Source organism: Periophthalmus magnuspinnatus, chromosome 17, assembly GCF_009829125.3.
Source record: "Periophthalmus magnuspinnatus isolate fPerMag1 chromosome 17, fPerMag1.2.pri, whole genome shotgun sequence".
In the NCBI taxonomy this organism is placed as follows: Eukaryota; Metazoa; Chordata; class Actinopteri; order Gobiiformes; family Gobiidae; genus Periophthalmus; species Periophthalmus magnuspinnatus.
In genome coordinates this window covers 15,789,975-15,806,759 of record NC_047142.1, presented here as the reverse complement: position 1 = coordinate 15,806,759, position 16,785 = coordinate 15,789,975, and the positions used below count along the sequence as shown (strand labels likewise).

Below are 16,785 nucleotides of genomic sequence, written 5' to 3'. Positions count from 1 at the left end.
AGCCAGGCAGTGTTCCAGCACCCAATACTATTTTCTTACATATTTTTGAAAGTAAATCCATAACACCTACCCTCACCCTGGCCTTAACCTTAACCATAATCTTAAAACCAGGCCCTAATCTTAACCATAACCCTACAACCTATCAAGTATGAGAACATAGAGCTGTGGGATTGGAACATTTTTGAAAAAAGGTTCTAACAAACATATGGACATAGAGCTGTGGGAACATAGAGCTGACCCTCTTTGAACACGTGTTGCTGGATGCCACTGGAAATGGAGGCCATCACCCAAAAAAAAAACCAAAAAATGCAGCAGTCAAATTTCTACAATACCACAGGCAAACATGTATGTAATACATTTTACTTTTTTAAAATTCATGTATAGATTATATAGATTCATTTACAGGTTATATATTATAAGAGTTCTGACCTGTGTATGTTGCATTCATTTGGCCAAGTGCACTGGCCCTAAAAAGGATATTATCCCTACCATAGACTGTATATATGAATGAACATGGGCGCACTCAGGGCTCCATCAACTCTGTCTCCAAGTCACTTTCCATTGAGAAACTGTCATCTCTCTCTCTGTAACTGCTGCTATCAGGCTCGTCATTTTGGTCTTAAAATGTTCGGATTAACCCTCTCTACATGATCCTGATCTTTTTATTATGCTGGTGTAGCCGTAAATCAAGATATTAACATTAATAACAGCCATATTCGGCATCTTCAGTCTTGCTAAGTACTCACTCCTTGCTAAACCAGTGGTGCGGGCGGGAAAGGACGTTACCTTCAGCTATTGTATTCATGGTCAGAATTCCAAAAAAGGGACTCGGCTCCAAATTTGTGCATCATTATGGCTGCTAGCCTCGATAAGCTTTCATTTGACTAGAGCTGAGCGCTGTGGGCGATGTCACACTCCCTTAGTCCACTTCTTTATGCAGCTTAAGTTATGTCTGTCTTAAAATAAAGCTTCAGACAGAGCACGCTAATAGTTTTCATCACATTTCCAGGGAATGTTGATAACTTCAGCTGCAAAGTATCAATAAGGCTTAGAGACAGAGGTGGCACGAAGTACTGTTTTGCAATTTGCACACTTATGTTCAGTCTCAAGGATATACAAGGTCAAGTCTAAGTTTATGCCTGCACAAGAGTGTATGAAAATCTGATGAATAACAACTGTATTAAAATGAGTACTTCTTACATAGAAAATAGCTCTGGCCAAACCCACAGACAATATTTTTCACCCACGGCAACTCTTAAAAAGCCGCCCAATTCGGCAGGAAAACCCCACACCTGGCAACCCAGAGCCAAACTTTCAACAGTCTGCCCCAGGGCACCGGAGTGTGGCTGAGCTGAGGAGCTGCTAAAGTTAATGCTCCTAATGACCCTACCTTGATTACTTGGTCTTCTTTTACCTATGTCTAGGTCTGTCAAGTTCAAATCCTGCTGGAGTAGTGTGTTAATTGGATATAAAGGCAGGAGGAAGTGTCTAATTAATGAATGACGTACAAATAATGGAATCAAGTCAGCAAGAGGGGCATATGGTAAGTAGGCCAAATATAGGCTACCCTTTAGTTGTATGTTAATTAACACTACTAATAAAATCTGGCAGAAAACGTGGCAGAATCTACTACATAAATCCTAGAAATGCTAAGTATAACTTAATGATAACAACATCTTAAGGCTTATAGCTTTAATAAAAAATGAACACAGACTTAATAATAAATGAAGGTTATGAGTTAGGGTTTGTACCAGCCTTAAAGAGTATAGGGTATTAACTGCTAACACGTAACATATTTAGATCACCCCATTACTTTTCATTGTTTTGAACATGCTATATTAGCTGAAAACAATGTATTAACATGTTTAATAAGTTTCACTTTTGTTTGTGATGCTCTGAGGTCCCCCTCTCTTTGCTGTCTGTGCAAAGTCATCCCCGCTTCAGAGCGATATTCACATTACAATCGGCATTTCAGTGATGAAATTATTGCACATCTCATTAGATATGGGACATGGATGACATCTAAAACCTCTTCTGGCATGTTTTTGATGAGGGAACAACATTATAACATGGTAGAAGCTTACAAATGTTGTTTTTACATAATGCCACCTCTCATCTCTTATTTGTGTTCATTATATCTTTTGTAATGCTTTATTAGGGCTATTTATTAGGGTGTAGTTATTTTAAAGTGTCAAATGCATTTTATTTTATTTTGTTTTGTTTTATTTTATGAACACTAAACACCTCACAGTCACTTGTAATTTTATAGCATACCTCTTTTTCAGGAAGAAACATAATGATTTCACTGAATTTCAATTAGCACATTTTAGCACACGTGTTTGCTTTAAAATCAGAGGTTGGTAGAGTTGTCAAACACTGCACTCAAGAAAGAGTAATGTTACTTCAGAATAATATCACTCAAGAAGAAGTACAAAGTAGTGGTCCAGGAAATTACTTTAGTGTAAGAGTATTTGGGAAAACTACTGCTCACGTAAGAGTAACATATAGAGTAACTGTCAGCACATAACATTTGATTTATAATTTGAAGTGAATGTTTGAAGGACAAAACATTAAATAATACACAAAATCTGGTATTTTCCACGGACAGACACAAAAATTAAAAAAACTTAGTCATATCTGAAGTAGCGGTGCAAGAAACACAAATGTTCTAATCATTTCATATTGTCAACATAAAGCTTTTGTCACTTGTAGACTTACAGTGGTGAGAGTAACCAAAACTTTTTGTTGAGTATTGTTACTTCAATAATACTTCTAGCAGCATACTTTTACTAATTCTTCAAGAGTTAATAAAAGTATGCTGCTAGAAGTTACTCAAGTAAATGTAACTGAGTAACTGTATTTGAATGCATCTCTGGCTAAAATGTCAGATAAAACACATTTTGAACTCTCTAAGCTACTACTGTAATTTGCATAAACATTAATGAAGAAAAATAAAATGTGCTACAGGGTTAAACTAATACTGGGTCAACTTGTCCAGACTTTACTTTGCAGTCTTCCGGCTTTCATTCGTCTCCTGGCCCTGTGCGTTAGACAGGGACACGTCATTAATCCAATTGCTCTGTGAACCACGCAGGCTTATCCCCTTGAGAGGTGAAGCTTCAGATCTCCATTAGCTACCAGCCAGGTAAACAACGCTACCTGTTCAATTGTTTGTAGAAATTCAAGCTAAATCCCTGTTGTTTTTGTTTTGTTTTAGACAATAGAAGAAATAGGAGCCATGCCGGTTTTGCTACTATTGGACTATGAGATGTATTGAAGAGAATTAACACTTGTCATGCAAAATGAATCGATACACTACCCTAAAGCAACTTGGAGATGGAACGTATGGGAGTGTGTTACTGGGCAAATGCAATGAGACAGGAGAGCTTGTGGCTATTAAGAGGTAAATATAACATTCCTATTTTATTCTAGTGAAGTCATGTTGTGCAATATTTTTTAGCTTCAGACCAACCACCTAGAGGTTTTACTCCACCTGTATCTGTGTTGTTTATTGTCCTTTCCAAATAAATTGCAAAGCTAGCAGCAGTAAGATGTGGATGATAAGAAACACAATCACTAATAGTTTCTAAGATAATTAAAGAGCCTCTTGTGTTTGATATGCAATGTATTTAAAGCAGACCTGCTTTTAACTACTTGTTGTTTACTAGTTGTCTCCCTTCTCATTTACCCTCTCGAAGTTGTATTTGGAGCAATTTTTGCATATTTGAGTAATCTTTATTCTCTTAATTTTCTCCACCACTTGAACACGCCCACTGCTCTGTACTTACTTCATTCAGCAATTTTATTTTCTTAAACGCTGATATGCCTAGGATTTGGGAGCATCATGTAGTCATTTTGCTATGAATGAAAAAAAAAATCTGCTACTCACTAGCATGACCTGCCGACGTCTTTGTTGTCATGACGTTTATGGCGACGTCAGCTCCCATTGTTCACCTCAGGTTTCTAACATGGCAGTCATTTTAAATCAGATCAATATTGCAATTTATCCATCCATCTTCTTCTTCTTATCCGGGGCCAGTTTGCGGGGGCAGCAGCATAAGCAGGGATTCCCCGACTTCCCTCATTCCAACAAGGTGTTGGAACAAGGTGTTCCCATTCCAGCCGAGAAACGTAGTCCCTTCAGCATGTCCTGGTCTTCCCTGGGGCCTCCTCTTGGTGGTACATGTCTGGAACACCTCCCCGGGAAGGCGTCCAGGAGGCATCCGGAACAGAAGCCCAAGCCACCTCAGTTGGCTCCTCTCAACGTGGAGGAGCAGCAGCTCTACTCCGAGCTCCTAATTTTTTTTTTGTTCATATCCGCTATCTTGTCCTTTCGATCATTACCCAAAGCTCATGACCGTAGGTGAGGGTAGGAATGTAGATTAACCGGTAAATCAAGAGCTTTGCCTTTCAACTCAGGTCCTTCTTCACCACAATAGTCCAATACAGTGGCCGCATCACTGCAAACGCTGCACTGATCTGCCTGTTAATCTCATGCTCCATCCTTCCCTCACTTGTTAACAAGACCCCGAGATAGTTGAACTCCTCCACTTGAGGCAGAGACTCTCCACCCACCTGGAGAGTGCAAGCCACCTGTCGAGAACCAAGGCCTCGGATTTGGAAGACCTGATCCCAGCCACTTCACACTTGTCTGAGTAATTTAAATATCCAAATTATAAGATAATGATCCATGAGTGTCATAGATTATAACTACATAACAGACGCAAGCACAATGTCTTCTTTTAAAAATATCTACATCTTTGCTTTTAAAATGCAATGCAGTGTTTGTTGTTAAATCTGCAATAAACAGACCTATAGCTTTACGTATATTAAAAAGGCGCAACAAGTATATTATAGCAAGTGTAGCTCAAAGGTTAGAGCAGTGGTCCCGAAGGTCAGAGAATCCGTCAGTTAGTCAGTTACTACTACTACTACAACTAACTACTACAACTAACTACTACTACTACTACTACTACTACTACTACTACTACTACTACTACTACTACTACTACTACTACTACTACTACTACTACTAACTACTACTACTACTACCTGTTGATAGAATCACATGAAGTAAGTGCTAAGTTCTGTTCAACAAATACTACTACTACTGTTAATAGCAGTTGTAGTATTTGTCGAACAGAACATGTATATTTAGAACATTTAAACAGCTTTCTGCTATGTAGGGCAGTTTCCTTTACGAAATTGGACTTAAAGAGTAGGATGGCAGAATCAGAACATGAATATTGAATGATTTGGGGCTGGAGCAGGTCCTGCTTGTAAATGTAAGGTTATCGTGTAAGCCGACCCCAGTGACGACAGTGAAAGTGTCTCATACAGAGACAAGGGAGAGTTATGTGGACTCAAAGTACAGTTAATTAAGACAGTGATAGCAGAGCTGATGATACAAGCCTCTCATGTACAAGCTGCTGTTGTCTACGAATGTATAATTAACAGAGAGGAGACAGAACTATTTTTATTTTATTTATTTATTTGTTTGTTTTTTGTTAATATCAGAGCTGTGCAGTTTATCAAAATTGAGATTCAGTCATTTCTAATTGTCAGTGATGTTTTATTAATATGCACAGGTGGGTAGTGCTCAGTTATATTTATGCAGTTACATTTACTTGAGTAACTTTTTAAAGAAATTGTGCTTTTCAGAGTACTTTTCTTGCAGCATAATTTTGCTCCCGCTTTAGTTATATATTTTATTTTATTGAAGTAAAGGTACTCCTACTTGAATTAAAGTTTTAGTTACTATTCCCATTGGGAGTAAATTTATAACTGACTTTATGTTGCTTTATGTTGACAATATGAAATAATTTGAACATTTGTGTTTCTTGCTCCTTCAGATATGATGTTGTTTTTCAAATTTGTATGTCTATTCTTTGAACATACTAGATTGTGTGCCTTATTTAATGTTTTGTTCTTCAAATTATATTAACCTTAAATCATAAAACAGATGTGATGTCCTGACAGTTACTCTTTACGTTACTCATGAAGTAGTAGTTAAATAGACCTACTTTTTTTCTCTTGCTTAAATAATTTCTTGGATGACTACTTTGTACTGAAGTAACGTTACTCTTTCTTGAGTACAGTTTGTGTCTTCTCTACCCACCTCTAAATACATTACTGTGCTATTCTAGGCTAAATTATATGGACTATACTTACACATTTTCTGCCTGACACAGAATGAAGAGGAAGTTTTTTTCTTGGGAAGAATGTTTGAATCTCAGAGAAGTGAAGGTAAGAATAAGAGAATTATGACTCACTTCCTTTTTAAAATAGCTCATCAGCCAAATTATTGCATCTTCAATTTTGGATATTTTGTCTAAAATTGTATATTTACTTTATAGTCTCTGAAGAAACTGAGCCACGCCAATGTGGTCAAACTGAAGGAGGTGATCAGGGAAAATGACCAGCTCTACTTTGTGTTTGAATACATGAAGGAAAACCTCTATCAGCTCATGAAAGAAAGGTATGACACATTAACTGGCATTCATTATGTACAATATAATAATAAACAAAGAGATTCAAGCCAAGTGATTCTCCAATGCAGTTCTGCCAAGACACGGTTTACAAACCTACAAAAAGTCCTACATTTAACCAAAAATATCTGCTCCTAAACATGATCCTAACCTTAACCTGATTGTAGAATAATGTATCATTGAAAGTAAACAGTTGTTAGCATTAGCCAACAATGCAAAGAGATAGTTGTGTCATAGAGGGAAAATGGAGAATTGTTTGGGTTTTAAATTCCGGTTTATTGTCTTTCTTTACTTGGTTTTGTTTTGTTAATTGCTATGGCAATGGCCAACACCCTCCTAAAAATGGCCAAAATAAGTAATTCTTACAAGATTTTCTTTTTTCCAAGACCATTAAAGTCTGTCATGAGATATTTGCAAATAATTTATTGTCCTAAGTGTGATTTTATGTAGCTTAAGTATAAGACTTAGGTGATTTTATTCATTTTATCTACTCCAAGCTTCTTGGGGGTGACTGTGCTCCTCCCATTGTGTCTTAATCTGTATTTACCTGTGTCACATGTGCCATAGAAAACATTGCCTAAGTCATGTTTAAAATGTCTGAAATCTCAAGGCAATGTGCAGAAAATGGATCAGGTGAGTTTGAAGTCATTTTGTGGCTTTGTGTTACACAGTTGAATGAGATAAGTGAGTATATCATTTCTCATCTGTGACTATTATCTTCTTGAAAACATTGAAAACATTATCACATTCTGTACAGTTTTTCATTTGGTACAGTTGTGTATTTCCTGAAAAATGTGGGGAAAAAAAGTCTTGGGACATTTTAGAAGGGCATCATGGTACTAACAGTCATGCAGAGACACTGATAGCAATTTGTTAAGCGCCTGCCTTCTAATCACATGGACCAAATATCAAAATATGCTGACTTACATTTAGATGTTTAACTATGGTAAATACGCTTCATTGTTAGTAAAAAGGTGAAACAATATGGGCCATTGTGAACTGTAATGTTTTGGTGTTGATTTTTACAGAAACAAGTTGTTCCCTGAATCTGTCATCAGAAACATTCTATTTCAGATATTACAGGGACTTTCCTACATTCACACAAATGGTAGGTGACAACAGCCAGGACGTCAAAACAACAAAGGTCTTCTGTAACATTTTTCAAAATTACTTTTCCTTTTGTTTCCACCAATGACTTGTGTAGCACACTGAACAATAAAAGAAAATTATTTAAAATGAGGGTTGAACAATTTGGGAAAAATATCTAATTGCGATTTTTCTGACATTGCAATTGCAATTATATTTGTGATTTATGTTTTAAAGTGGGACCAAATGAATAAAGTGGGAACTAAACTCTTTGCACAACCACATTTCAAATAGAGCTGCTAAACTGAAAGAGTAAAGAGTGAGAGAGGAGGAGGGGCAGGGTCTGGAGGTATTCACCTTATTCTGGAAGTGGCTGTGGGCGCCGCCACCGTCTTTGCGCTTGTATTATTTTTCTTCCGGCTGCCAATCTTGACAGCAAATAAGTTCTATAGGGACTACAGAGCCATTTTAAAACCTCCCAGAGAATTGATGCATTGTTGACGTGTTACTTACATAAACATTTTACACAAACCAATCTAGCAGGAAATTCTCCATTCAAATGAATAGGATTCCTGCTTAACTGGAAGATACACCACAAAGAAGGAGCAGTACCAATTACGACAAAAGTGGGCGGGGCCGTATAAGGTCAATTACGAACAGTGTGTTTGGTGTCCACATTCAAACTCCGCCCCTGCAGCCAGGTGTTGGTAATCAGAAACACCTCACTTTAATCAGGGCATTCCTGTGTGATGTCACCAACTACTGGAAATTGCAGTGGCCACTGAAGGCAGCACAAGCTTATATTTAGAGATTTATGGCCAGAAAAATGACAAGGGACAGTAGATAATAGTTATTAAAACACCATACACACAGTTTAGTAGAAAAATGGGTTTAGTGTTTAGTTCTACTTTAATAATAGGATTCTGTTCAAAGTTAATTCTAAACACATCCAGAAGAAATAACAAAAAGACTGAAACATGAACTAACAAACTAATACAAGAATCACAATTCAGAACATGTTTGTAGAGATCTTAACTACAGGGTCAGCAGTTTTTATGCAGAATAAGAAGGAAATTATGGTACTTTGAAAATTGCAGCTTTTATTATTTGCTAATTACCTACATTCAAATTGAAATTTTGATTTGATTGCCCTTAATCTTGCAACTCTAATTAAAAGGAAAATATAAAAATAGAACCTAAGACATCTGTGAGTGGTGCAAAAACCCAACTAAAATGCTCTACTGCTCCACAAGGCATGTTCATTGCTTGATCTTTGCTCTCTCCCTTTCCCTCTCCATCCCGCTCTCTTTCTCCCTCTTTTTTTCTCTCTCTTTTCTTTTTTTCTGCTGCAGAGAAGAAAAGATGTTTTCTGAGCATGAGATCAGAAATATAATGTTTCAGGTGTTGACTGGTCTGGCTTTTGTGCATAAACACGGTAAGACTCCTTTCTAACCTCTCATTTCACACTTTTATTTAAGAGGCTATGTGTACTACAACACATACATTATTATTAACCTACACCATATTTACGTGCATTTACTGAAATTTGGATATCCATATTGGCTCTGCTTCTGGCCGATGCCGACATGTACTATGACAGCTATCATGTAATAATTTAAAATCTATGGGAGGGCCCACTTTGGACATTTTTTGACATTGTACTTAGTGTATTTGGTGAACAGAGGTGGGGAGAGTAGCCAAAAAATGTCCTCAAGAAGAAAAGGCTGTTTTCCTCAACAGTAACCAAAACTTTTACTCAAGTAAGAGTACTGTTATGCCAATAAAAATATTACTCAAGTAGGAGTAAAAGTATGCTGCTAGAAAAGTACTCTGAAAAGTACATTTTTTCTATTCAAATAATGTTTATGTTGTATCAGAAATACTGTACATATTGCCTCTATCTTTTTCCACCTTTTTTCTTCATGTTAAGTCTTGTTTAGTGTAGTGGTCTATGCTATATGTGATGTAAGAGGAGTGGGCTTGATTGGTTTTGGTTTTCTCTTTAGCTGACAGTTAGATGTACTTTCAGCGTTTAGTGTTAAAGAGGAACATGTACTCATGTAATTTGAAAAATAAAGAGCTGTAATTGTATTCTGTAATTTGGTATTGAGACGTGAAAGGACTTGAAACTCAAAGCCTGACCTGGACTTGTGGGACACTGACTTGGGACTTGAGACTCAAGACTTGGAACCAAGGCAGTGTTTTGTCTTTGTTCCACCTGTGTGTGATATGTGTGGTATATGGTATACTCCAGGTTATTTCCACCGAGACATGAAGCCAGAGAACCTGCTGTGTATGGGCCCAGAGCTGGTGAAAATCGCAGACTTTGGACTGGCTCGAGAAATCCGCTCCCAGCCTCCATACACTGACTATGTCTCCACCAGATGGTGAGTTATCTGTAAAGAAGAAGTTATTACCGCCTGACTGATAGACTTATACAAACAGCTTATACATCCAGAATTATCCAGAATTAAACATTTTTTAGGGTTATGTTTAAATTTTAATATTATTATCATTTTTTTCACATTTGCATTTTCAGAATTAGTTGGAACTCAGTTACATTTACTGAATTTATTTTATTTATTTATTTTTATTGAAGTAACAGTACTCTTACTTGAGTAAACATTTTGGTGACTCTTCCCACTGTGAGTAAATCTACAAGTGACAAAAGCTTTATGTTGACAATATGATGCATTTGCATCATATTGCTGTATTGCAGGTACCGTGCGCCAGAAGTCCTGCTCAAGTCCACATCCTATAACTCTCCAGTGGATATGTGGGCAGTAGGCTGTATTATGGCCGAACTCTATACACTCAGACCTCTGTTCCCCGGAAACAGTGAAGTTGACGAGATCTTTAAGATCTGCCAGGTTCTGGGAACGCTGAAAAAGGTAGGATGTATGGACCTGTCTGGTGTAGGGTCCACTACCTGTCACAATACTAAAATCTCTAAAGAAATAGAGTCCTTAGTAATTCCAATTACTAAGGAATAAATTCGATATTCAATACCAATTCTGATACTACAATAATAAAAACACTCTTTATTTACAAAAGAATGGAACTTTCACCATTAAACCATAGTACTTTATTTTACATTACCATGTGGTAATATTATATCTGTTTAATCCTTCAGTCGTCCAGGTAGGTTCCATAGTGGTCCATACTAGTCTGTGTGGTCTTATACTTGTTTTGATCCAGCTCAAGGTCATTCTAAAGCTGTTCAGGAAAGGTTAATTTCTGTCCTGTGAATGTGACTTTTTTGTATTGATACTTGCCTATATCATTATCTAGTTTTGAAACAAATTTTAATATCAATTAGTATCTAGTTGTCGATACTTTTGACAACCCTATTTGCTTGTTATTCCTTTGCCTTTATATGATCTGTTAGCAACATAGTGATAATAGTCTTTTTTTTTACAAACTTTATTTATCTAAGCATGCATGAGCAAATGCTTGATAAGTGAGCCCCTTAGTCTTACTAATTTGATTGACTGCTACTTTGTACTTATACTTGAGTAACACTGGAGTAAAGTTACTCTTACTTGAGTAAATTTTTGGCTACTCTACCCACCTCTGTTCTCTGTGATGTTATAAAAAAAAGACCAGTGCAGAGGAAGACAAAATCATTTTTAAACATTGTACTTTTCATGTTATGTTTAACACTTCCTATTGGTTGTTATATTTCAGTCAGATTGGCCTCAGGGGTATAACCTGGCCTCCTCTATGAACTTCCGTTTTCCTAAGTGTGTCCCTGCAAGCCTCCATAGTCTGATCCCAAATGCCAGTGATGATGCCATAGCTCTGATGAGGGACCTGCTACAGTGGGACCCCGACAAGAGACCCAGCGCTCTGCAGGTAACATATTTAAAGGTGCACTATGGAACTTTCCTGATATTTCCTGTCCCCAATGAGATGCCATTGCTTTTCCTGAAATGTTCCTCAATATGGCATTAAATGTTAAAATTCTGTCTCCGTTAAGTAGGGCTTAATTGACTAAGTGCAACTAATTGATAATTGAAATAATTTTGTAATCGACAGATCAATAATTACATGAAAATTACATGAAAAATTTGTGAAAATAATCATTAGTTGCAGCCCTACTGTAGAGACTCTGCTCACTAAAATACACACTGTAAAGCCTTCTGGGCAAATCAATAGCATCTCCATGGAGACAAGCATATGGCAGACCCTTACCAGAAAAGTGACATAATCGACCTTTAAATCATAGGCAATATTTACAATTCTGAAGTAAAAACATGCAAATCTGCAAAAACATTTCCCACTTCTACGCCCAGCATATCATACAAATGTTGATGCTTAAATCCCAGTTAGAGAAATTAATACTGCTGTTGTGTCTTTGGAATAGTTAGTTTTTAATTTATATATTTTAGTATGTATTAGTATTTAACATAAACAAAACAGGGTTCAAATCACATGCTTTTACGGACAGAGGATAGTCTGTAAACCTGTCCATTCAAAAGACCCAAACTGATCACTGACCATTAGACAGAATTGAAACTCAACATTCATTCAAATGTAATTATTGGCCAATCCTAACCTCTTGTATTGCAGGCTCTCAGATACCCGTACTTCCATGTGGGAGTTTCAAACGTTAAAGCCCAGTCGAAGTTTCTGGAAGAGAGTGTTCAGACTCTGTCTCTCTGTACGACCCGCCCGGACTCTTCTCACGACCAAGTTAAATCTCCTATAGAGACAGGAGAGTACAGCCCTCCTCCTCTACAGCCTCTCCACCCTCTGCACATCATACAACAAGAAACTTACAAAGAAGAGGAGCCACTCAGTCTAGTCAAAAACAGACAGCAACAGGTGAGTGGGCATATGGGATTATGAGCAGCACTAACCATGTTTACAAGCACACTGAAAATCATTATCAGATCTTTGCAATGATCAGATTATTGAAATGTGAACTGTGGTTACATGCACACTGAAAATTGGATTATTGTCAAATTTTTAGAGTTATATATTTTTTTGATTTATAAGATTATTTGTTTCATTTACACGTTGCTCTGTTTCACCTTGTGATGTCATTTATTGGTAGTTTTGTAACTGCTATTTTTAGCCTCAATTGAACGGCTTTACTCTTTACTACTCTTGAAAAACCTTAAGTTGTTGCTTTTATTTTTGAATACTTTTGTTTTACCTTTTGTTTACTTGAGACTATCAATAGAAAGCCTATTATATCCGTTTCAAAAAGGCTGTAACTTTTAAGTTTTTAATCCAGGGCTGAAACGATCAAAATGATTCAAGTGAAGGTGTATGGAGTTTAAAAACACAGAGCAGCATTTCCTTTATTACCCCTTGATAACATCACAACAGTGTTTTCAGTTTAACAGAGAAACTTAAATATGCAGGATTTTTGTGTTAAACCTGTGCGAATGAAGCAAGCCACTACTCCAGATATGTTTATGAAGAGGAAATAACATTATAACATAGCTCAAACACAGTGCAATAAAGGCTCTTTAAAATGAAATTAAAAAATGCAAAATCACCTTATTTCTTTCTTATTTCTTTAATAATCAGATTTGGGTGAGCAACTAACATTTGAAAGTTATTGTACAGTTATTCTAAAACCCACACCTGTCACTGTGTGTTTTTAATTATCATATTTTGGATTTCTTTCTAAATACATAATCATAATCATAATCATAATTTATATTGTTATAGCTTGCTAAAGCAGTTCACACTGGAGCAAAGAACAGCGCCCCCAGTGCCCGATCGGTGCGTCGCAGATGGAGCCGAACTTCTTCTCGATCAATGGACAGCTTTGATAACACAGACAAAAAATCCACTACTAACTCTCGAAAAAACAGGATGCTGGACAGACAGTAAGAAGATATTTTATCAATTGACCCATATTTGTTATTATTGTCTCTATAATAGTGTTGTCACGATGATAGTGTTGTCACGATACTAAAATGCCTAACTCGATTTCAGTAATAACGGTGTTGAGTATTGAATTGAATCGATACTCAACACCAATTCCAATAAGGCAATGTCTATGTTGTCTTATACTTGTTCTGATACAGCTCTAAATCTGTTCAGAAATAATTTCTGTCCTGTGAATGTGACTTTTTTAGTATGGATACCTTCTCAAATGAGTAAATTAAAATAAATAATTTCGATACTAGTATTAATACTGATTAGTATCTGATTTCCATATGGAGATATCATTGTTTTGCATGGAATGTTCCACAGTATGGCATTAAACATACCTATCTCCAGTGTTGAAAATATGGATTCAGAATGCAGCATTTGAATAACTTTATTCTGGTACAGTTACTTTTTCATTTGGTGATATTCAGAATACAGACACTTTCCTAAAATCAAAGGAATTCATAATAGTACCTGATCACAGAATTTAGGCTGCAAACTACATGGTATTATTTCAAAGTATATTTCCCACCACTGTCTTATCTTCATGAAGACAAGTAGTTGACAGCATTAGGTTAAGTAAGTCACAAGTCAGATCTGTGGAGAGGCAAGCCCACTCAGTCACATGTTTTTCAAGGTATTCTTTTAATCTGAAAAAAAACTCCATGCCACCTCCATAGAGACAAGCAAGTGACAAACACTGCACCAAAAAGTTATGGAGTACACCTTTAATACAACATAAATAATAACATGTCTCTTGTGCTAATGCAGGATTTCGAGTGCATCTATAAAACAACAGACCAATTCCCCAGTGAACAAATCTGAGTTAACAGTTTTATCGGCAAAGCAGCACTACCTGCGTCAGTCCAGATACCTCCCCGGTGAGGCTAAATAAATTCATCATAAATTCATCTTGTTTAAGTCTAAGGAATATTATTTTTAATTTGATCAAAATTCATTTCAGGTGTAAACCCAAAAAGCAGTTCTAAAGAGAGACAGAAATGCAACAAGAACCAGTTTGGAAGCCCCAGTTCATGTAAAGCCAAGGGACAAGAATCTGACTTCAGTATAGGTAAGATTAAAATATAATTTATGGTCTCATATTAAAGTTCAGTAGAAGTTTAAAGGGCTTTATCAATCAGTCTGTCAATCAATATGATTTCATTTATAGTGTTTTATTTGTGTATTCATAATAATAGAAAGCTCAAACAAAAGTCTCAAAAGGCAGGGTCATCATGTCCAGGGTCAAGGCAGTGTGGGGTGTGGAACAGCCCTCAGGACAAAAGTGTCCCTCGTTTCTGTCCTCTGTGTCCTGCAGCATCACAGCAGTGTCCAGGGGGAGTCAGGGGAACTCTGGAGTCACAACAGGAAAGCCTCCTCTAAGCCTCTCTCTATGCGCTGTTATTTTTGGTTGTTGTTGAGACAACCATTCCCTCGTGTTTCCTCTGAAACCTCTTCTGCCATATTTGGTGACAGTCCGTTGCATTGGTGTAAAAGGTCTGTAGTATTTCAAAGCTAGGTGGCTAACATAGCTATCTCCAAGAAGGGGCACTTTGAATACAGGAAAAACAAACTTCTTAGATAGTCAAAATCCCAAAATATTAAGTTAAAAATGTAAGATTAAAAAAAAAGTTTAAAACTGTATGTTTAAAAACTGCTCAGTGTGCAAGCCACTCAGCCACAAGAGAAGCCAACCAAGACCATGGCAAACACAGAAGAGTTCACTTTTTTGGTGGAGGGTCAGTCTCATCTCCATGGAGATGTTATTGCTCTGCCTAGAATGCTCCACAGAGGGTATTAAACATATCTTTCTGCATGGTGACAAGTAGGCCAAGTTACAGGACAGTTCTGTGGAGTACATTCCAGGCAAAGCAAATACATCTTCATAGAGACAAGCAAATGGTGGCGCTTCCATGAGGAAAGTTACATACTGCACCTTTAAATAAAAACTCATCAAAAGTGTAGAGGTGATTCCCACATGTCTTTCTTTATTACAGATTCGTACTTGTTTTTGGGGGGAGTTACATGTTTTAGGGGGGATGGTTGACTTTAAGCATATCTTAATTTGTTGTTTCTAATCTCTTTGACAGATGTAACAGACACCAACCCCTGGTTTGTTTGGCTCACTGACTTTTCTCTCTGATTTGTTTCAGTTGATCTGTCTTTTGCCACCAACTTGAAAAAAGACTTGATGTTAACAACAGCCAAAAAGGACAACTCATACAAGCTATTTATCTCCAATGAAGGTATCATTTTAAAAATGGAACCTGGCATATGCACTTTAACATTAAGCCTTACATATACATACATACATTTTCATAAATTTTAAACATTATTTCTGCAATATTCTCTCTCTTTCTCCAGATGAAAATAGATGGAACAGCAAATCCTTCAGCAGTGAAACTCCAAAATCAAATCATATTTTGAAGTCTACATTTGGTTGTAGCTCAAATCTCGCCCCAGTGCACGGACGAGTGGACTGGACCGCCAAATATGGAGGAGGATACCGATAACTCTATACATGGTTTAAAGACAATAGAGTCTTTTGTCAAATTAATTTGACAAAAGATATATATTTAAATAATAAGAATAATACTGAGTAACTTTAAATAAGGACTTTTCTATTTTAATCAAGAGGCTCCCTGAATATTGTGCTGTCTTGTCATGTAGCAGCAGACAGAGCTACTGCTGAAGGCAGAGAGGAGTTTTTAAAGAAAATTATGTGGTATTTTGGAATTTTAAAAAATCAATTTTCACCAGCCTTAATGATGATAAACAGTCTTGCATTATTAGCATCAATAATAGGCCATTATTTAACAGCTGTACTTAATATGTGTTTCTGTTATGCCTCTATTCAAATAAAAAAATAGAGGAGCCCTGGTTCTCTGCTGCCCCCCCGTGCTCCACCCCTGCTCTCCACTGTACTGGCTGTAGCCTCGCACTGGACTGTGACACTCACAACAGATTTGAGCATAACACTTTGGGAAGACGCGGAAACTTGTGCTATTCATGACTCTTTTTCTCATGATTTTTCAGTACATATTGTTAATGAAGCACACATAAATACATACATATAAAAATAATCCACTTGTACAAACAAACATAATAAATTGCTGGGCTCTTCATTAGTAGTAGTTGGACCTCATGGACCTCAAAACTGAGGCCATGCTTCCAACCAGAAAAGTTACAGTGTAACTTTGTGCTGCTCTTTAGTTTACATGTATCCTAGAGAGTAATCTACATTCAAAACATGGCCATAGAGTTTTACTCCATTTCTTTGTGAGCTGGAGCAGTTTGAAGTTCAAACTGCCCCAGAGAC

The 16,785-nt window shown here is 36.8% G+C and overlaps 1 protein-coding gene across 1 annotated transcript; it reads left to right on the top strand.

Moving 5' to 3' along the window:
- Nucleotides 1–3,302: 3,302 nt before the first annotated feature.
- Nucleotides 3,303–15,979, top strand: LOC117384751 (serine/threonine-protein kinase MAK-like). The gene is made up of 13 exons (XM_033981902.1): nucleotides 3,303–3,403; nucleotides 6,192–6,246; nucleotides 6,357–6,478; nucleotides 8,927–9,009; nucleotides 9,829–9,961; nucleotides 10,294–10,465; nucleotides 11,262–11,429; nucleotides 12,147–12,401; nucleotides 13,260–13,420; nucleotides 14,238–14,347; nucleotides 14,431–14,538; nucleotides 15,620–15,712; nucleotides 15,831–15,979. The coding sequence occupies exons 1-13, from the start codon at nucleotides 3,303–3,305 to the stop codon at nucleotides 15,977–15,979; spliced, it is 1,710 nt and encodes a 569-aa protein (XP_033837793.1).
- The last annotated feature ends 806 nt before the right edge of the window (nucleotides 15,980–16,785 follow it).

What these genes read in the sequence shown, in the direction of transcription:
- LOC117384751 (XM_033981902.1), top strand. Translation starts at nt 3,303, where the DNA reads ATGAATCGATACACTACCCTAAAGCAACTTGGAGATGGAACGTATGGG. An exon ending in TTCTGGGAACGCTGAAAAAG is followed by an intron (nt 10,466 to 11,261) that starts GTAGGATGTATG and finishes GTTATATTTCAG; the next exon opens with TCAGATTGGCCTCAGGGGTA. An exon ending in GCTATTTATCTCCAATGAAG is followed by an intron (nt 15,713 to 15,830) that starts GTATCATTTTAA and finishes CTCTTTCTCCAG; the next exon opens with ATGAAAATAGATGGAACAGC.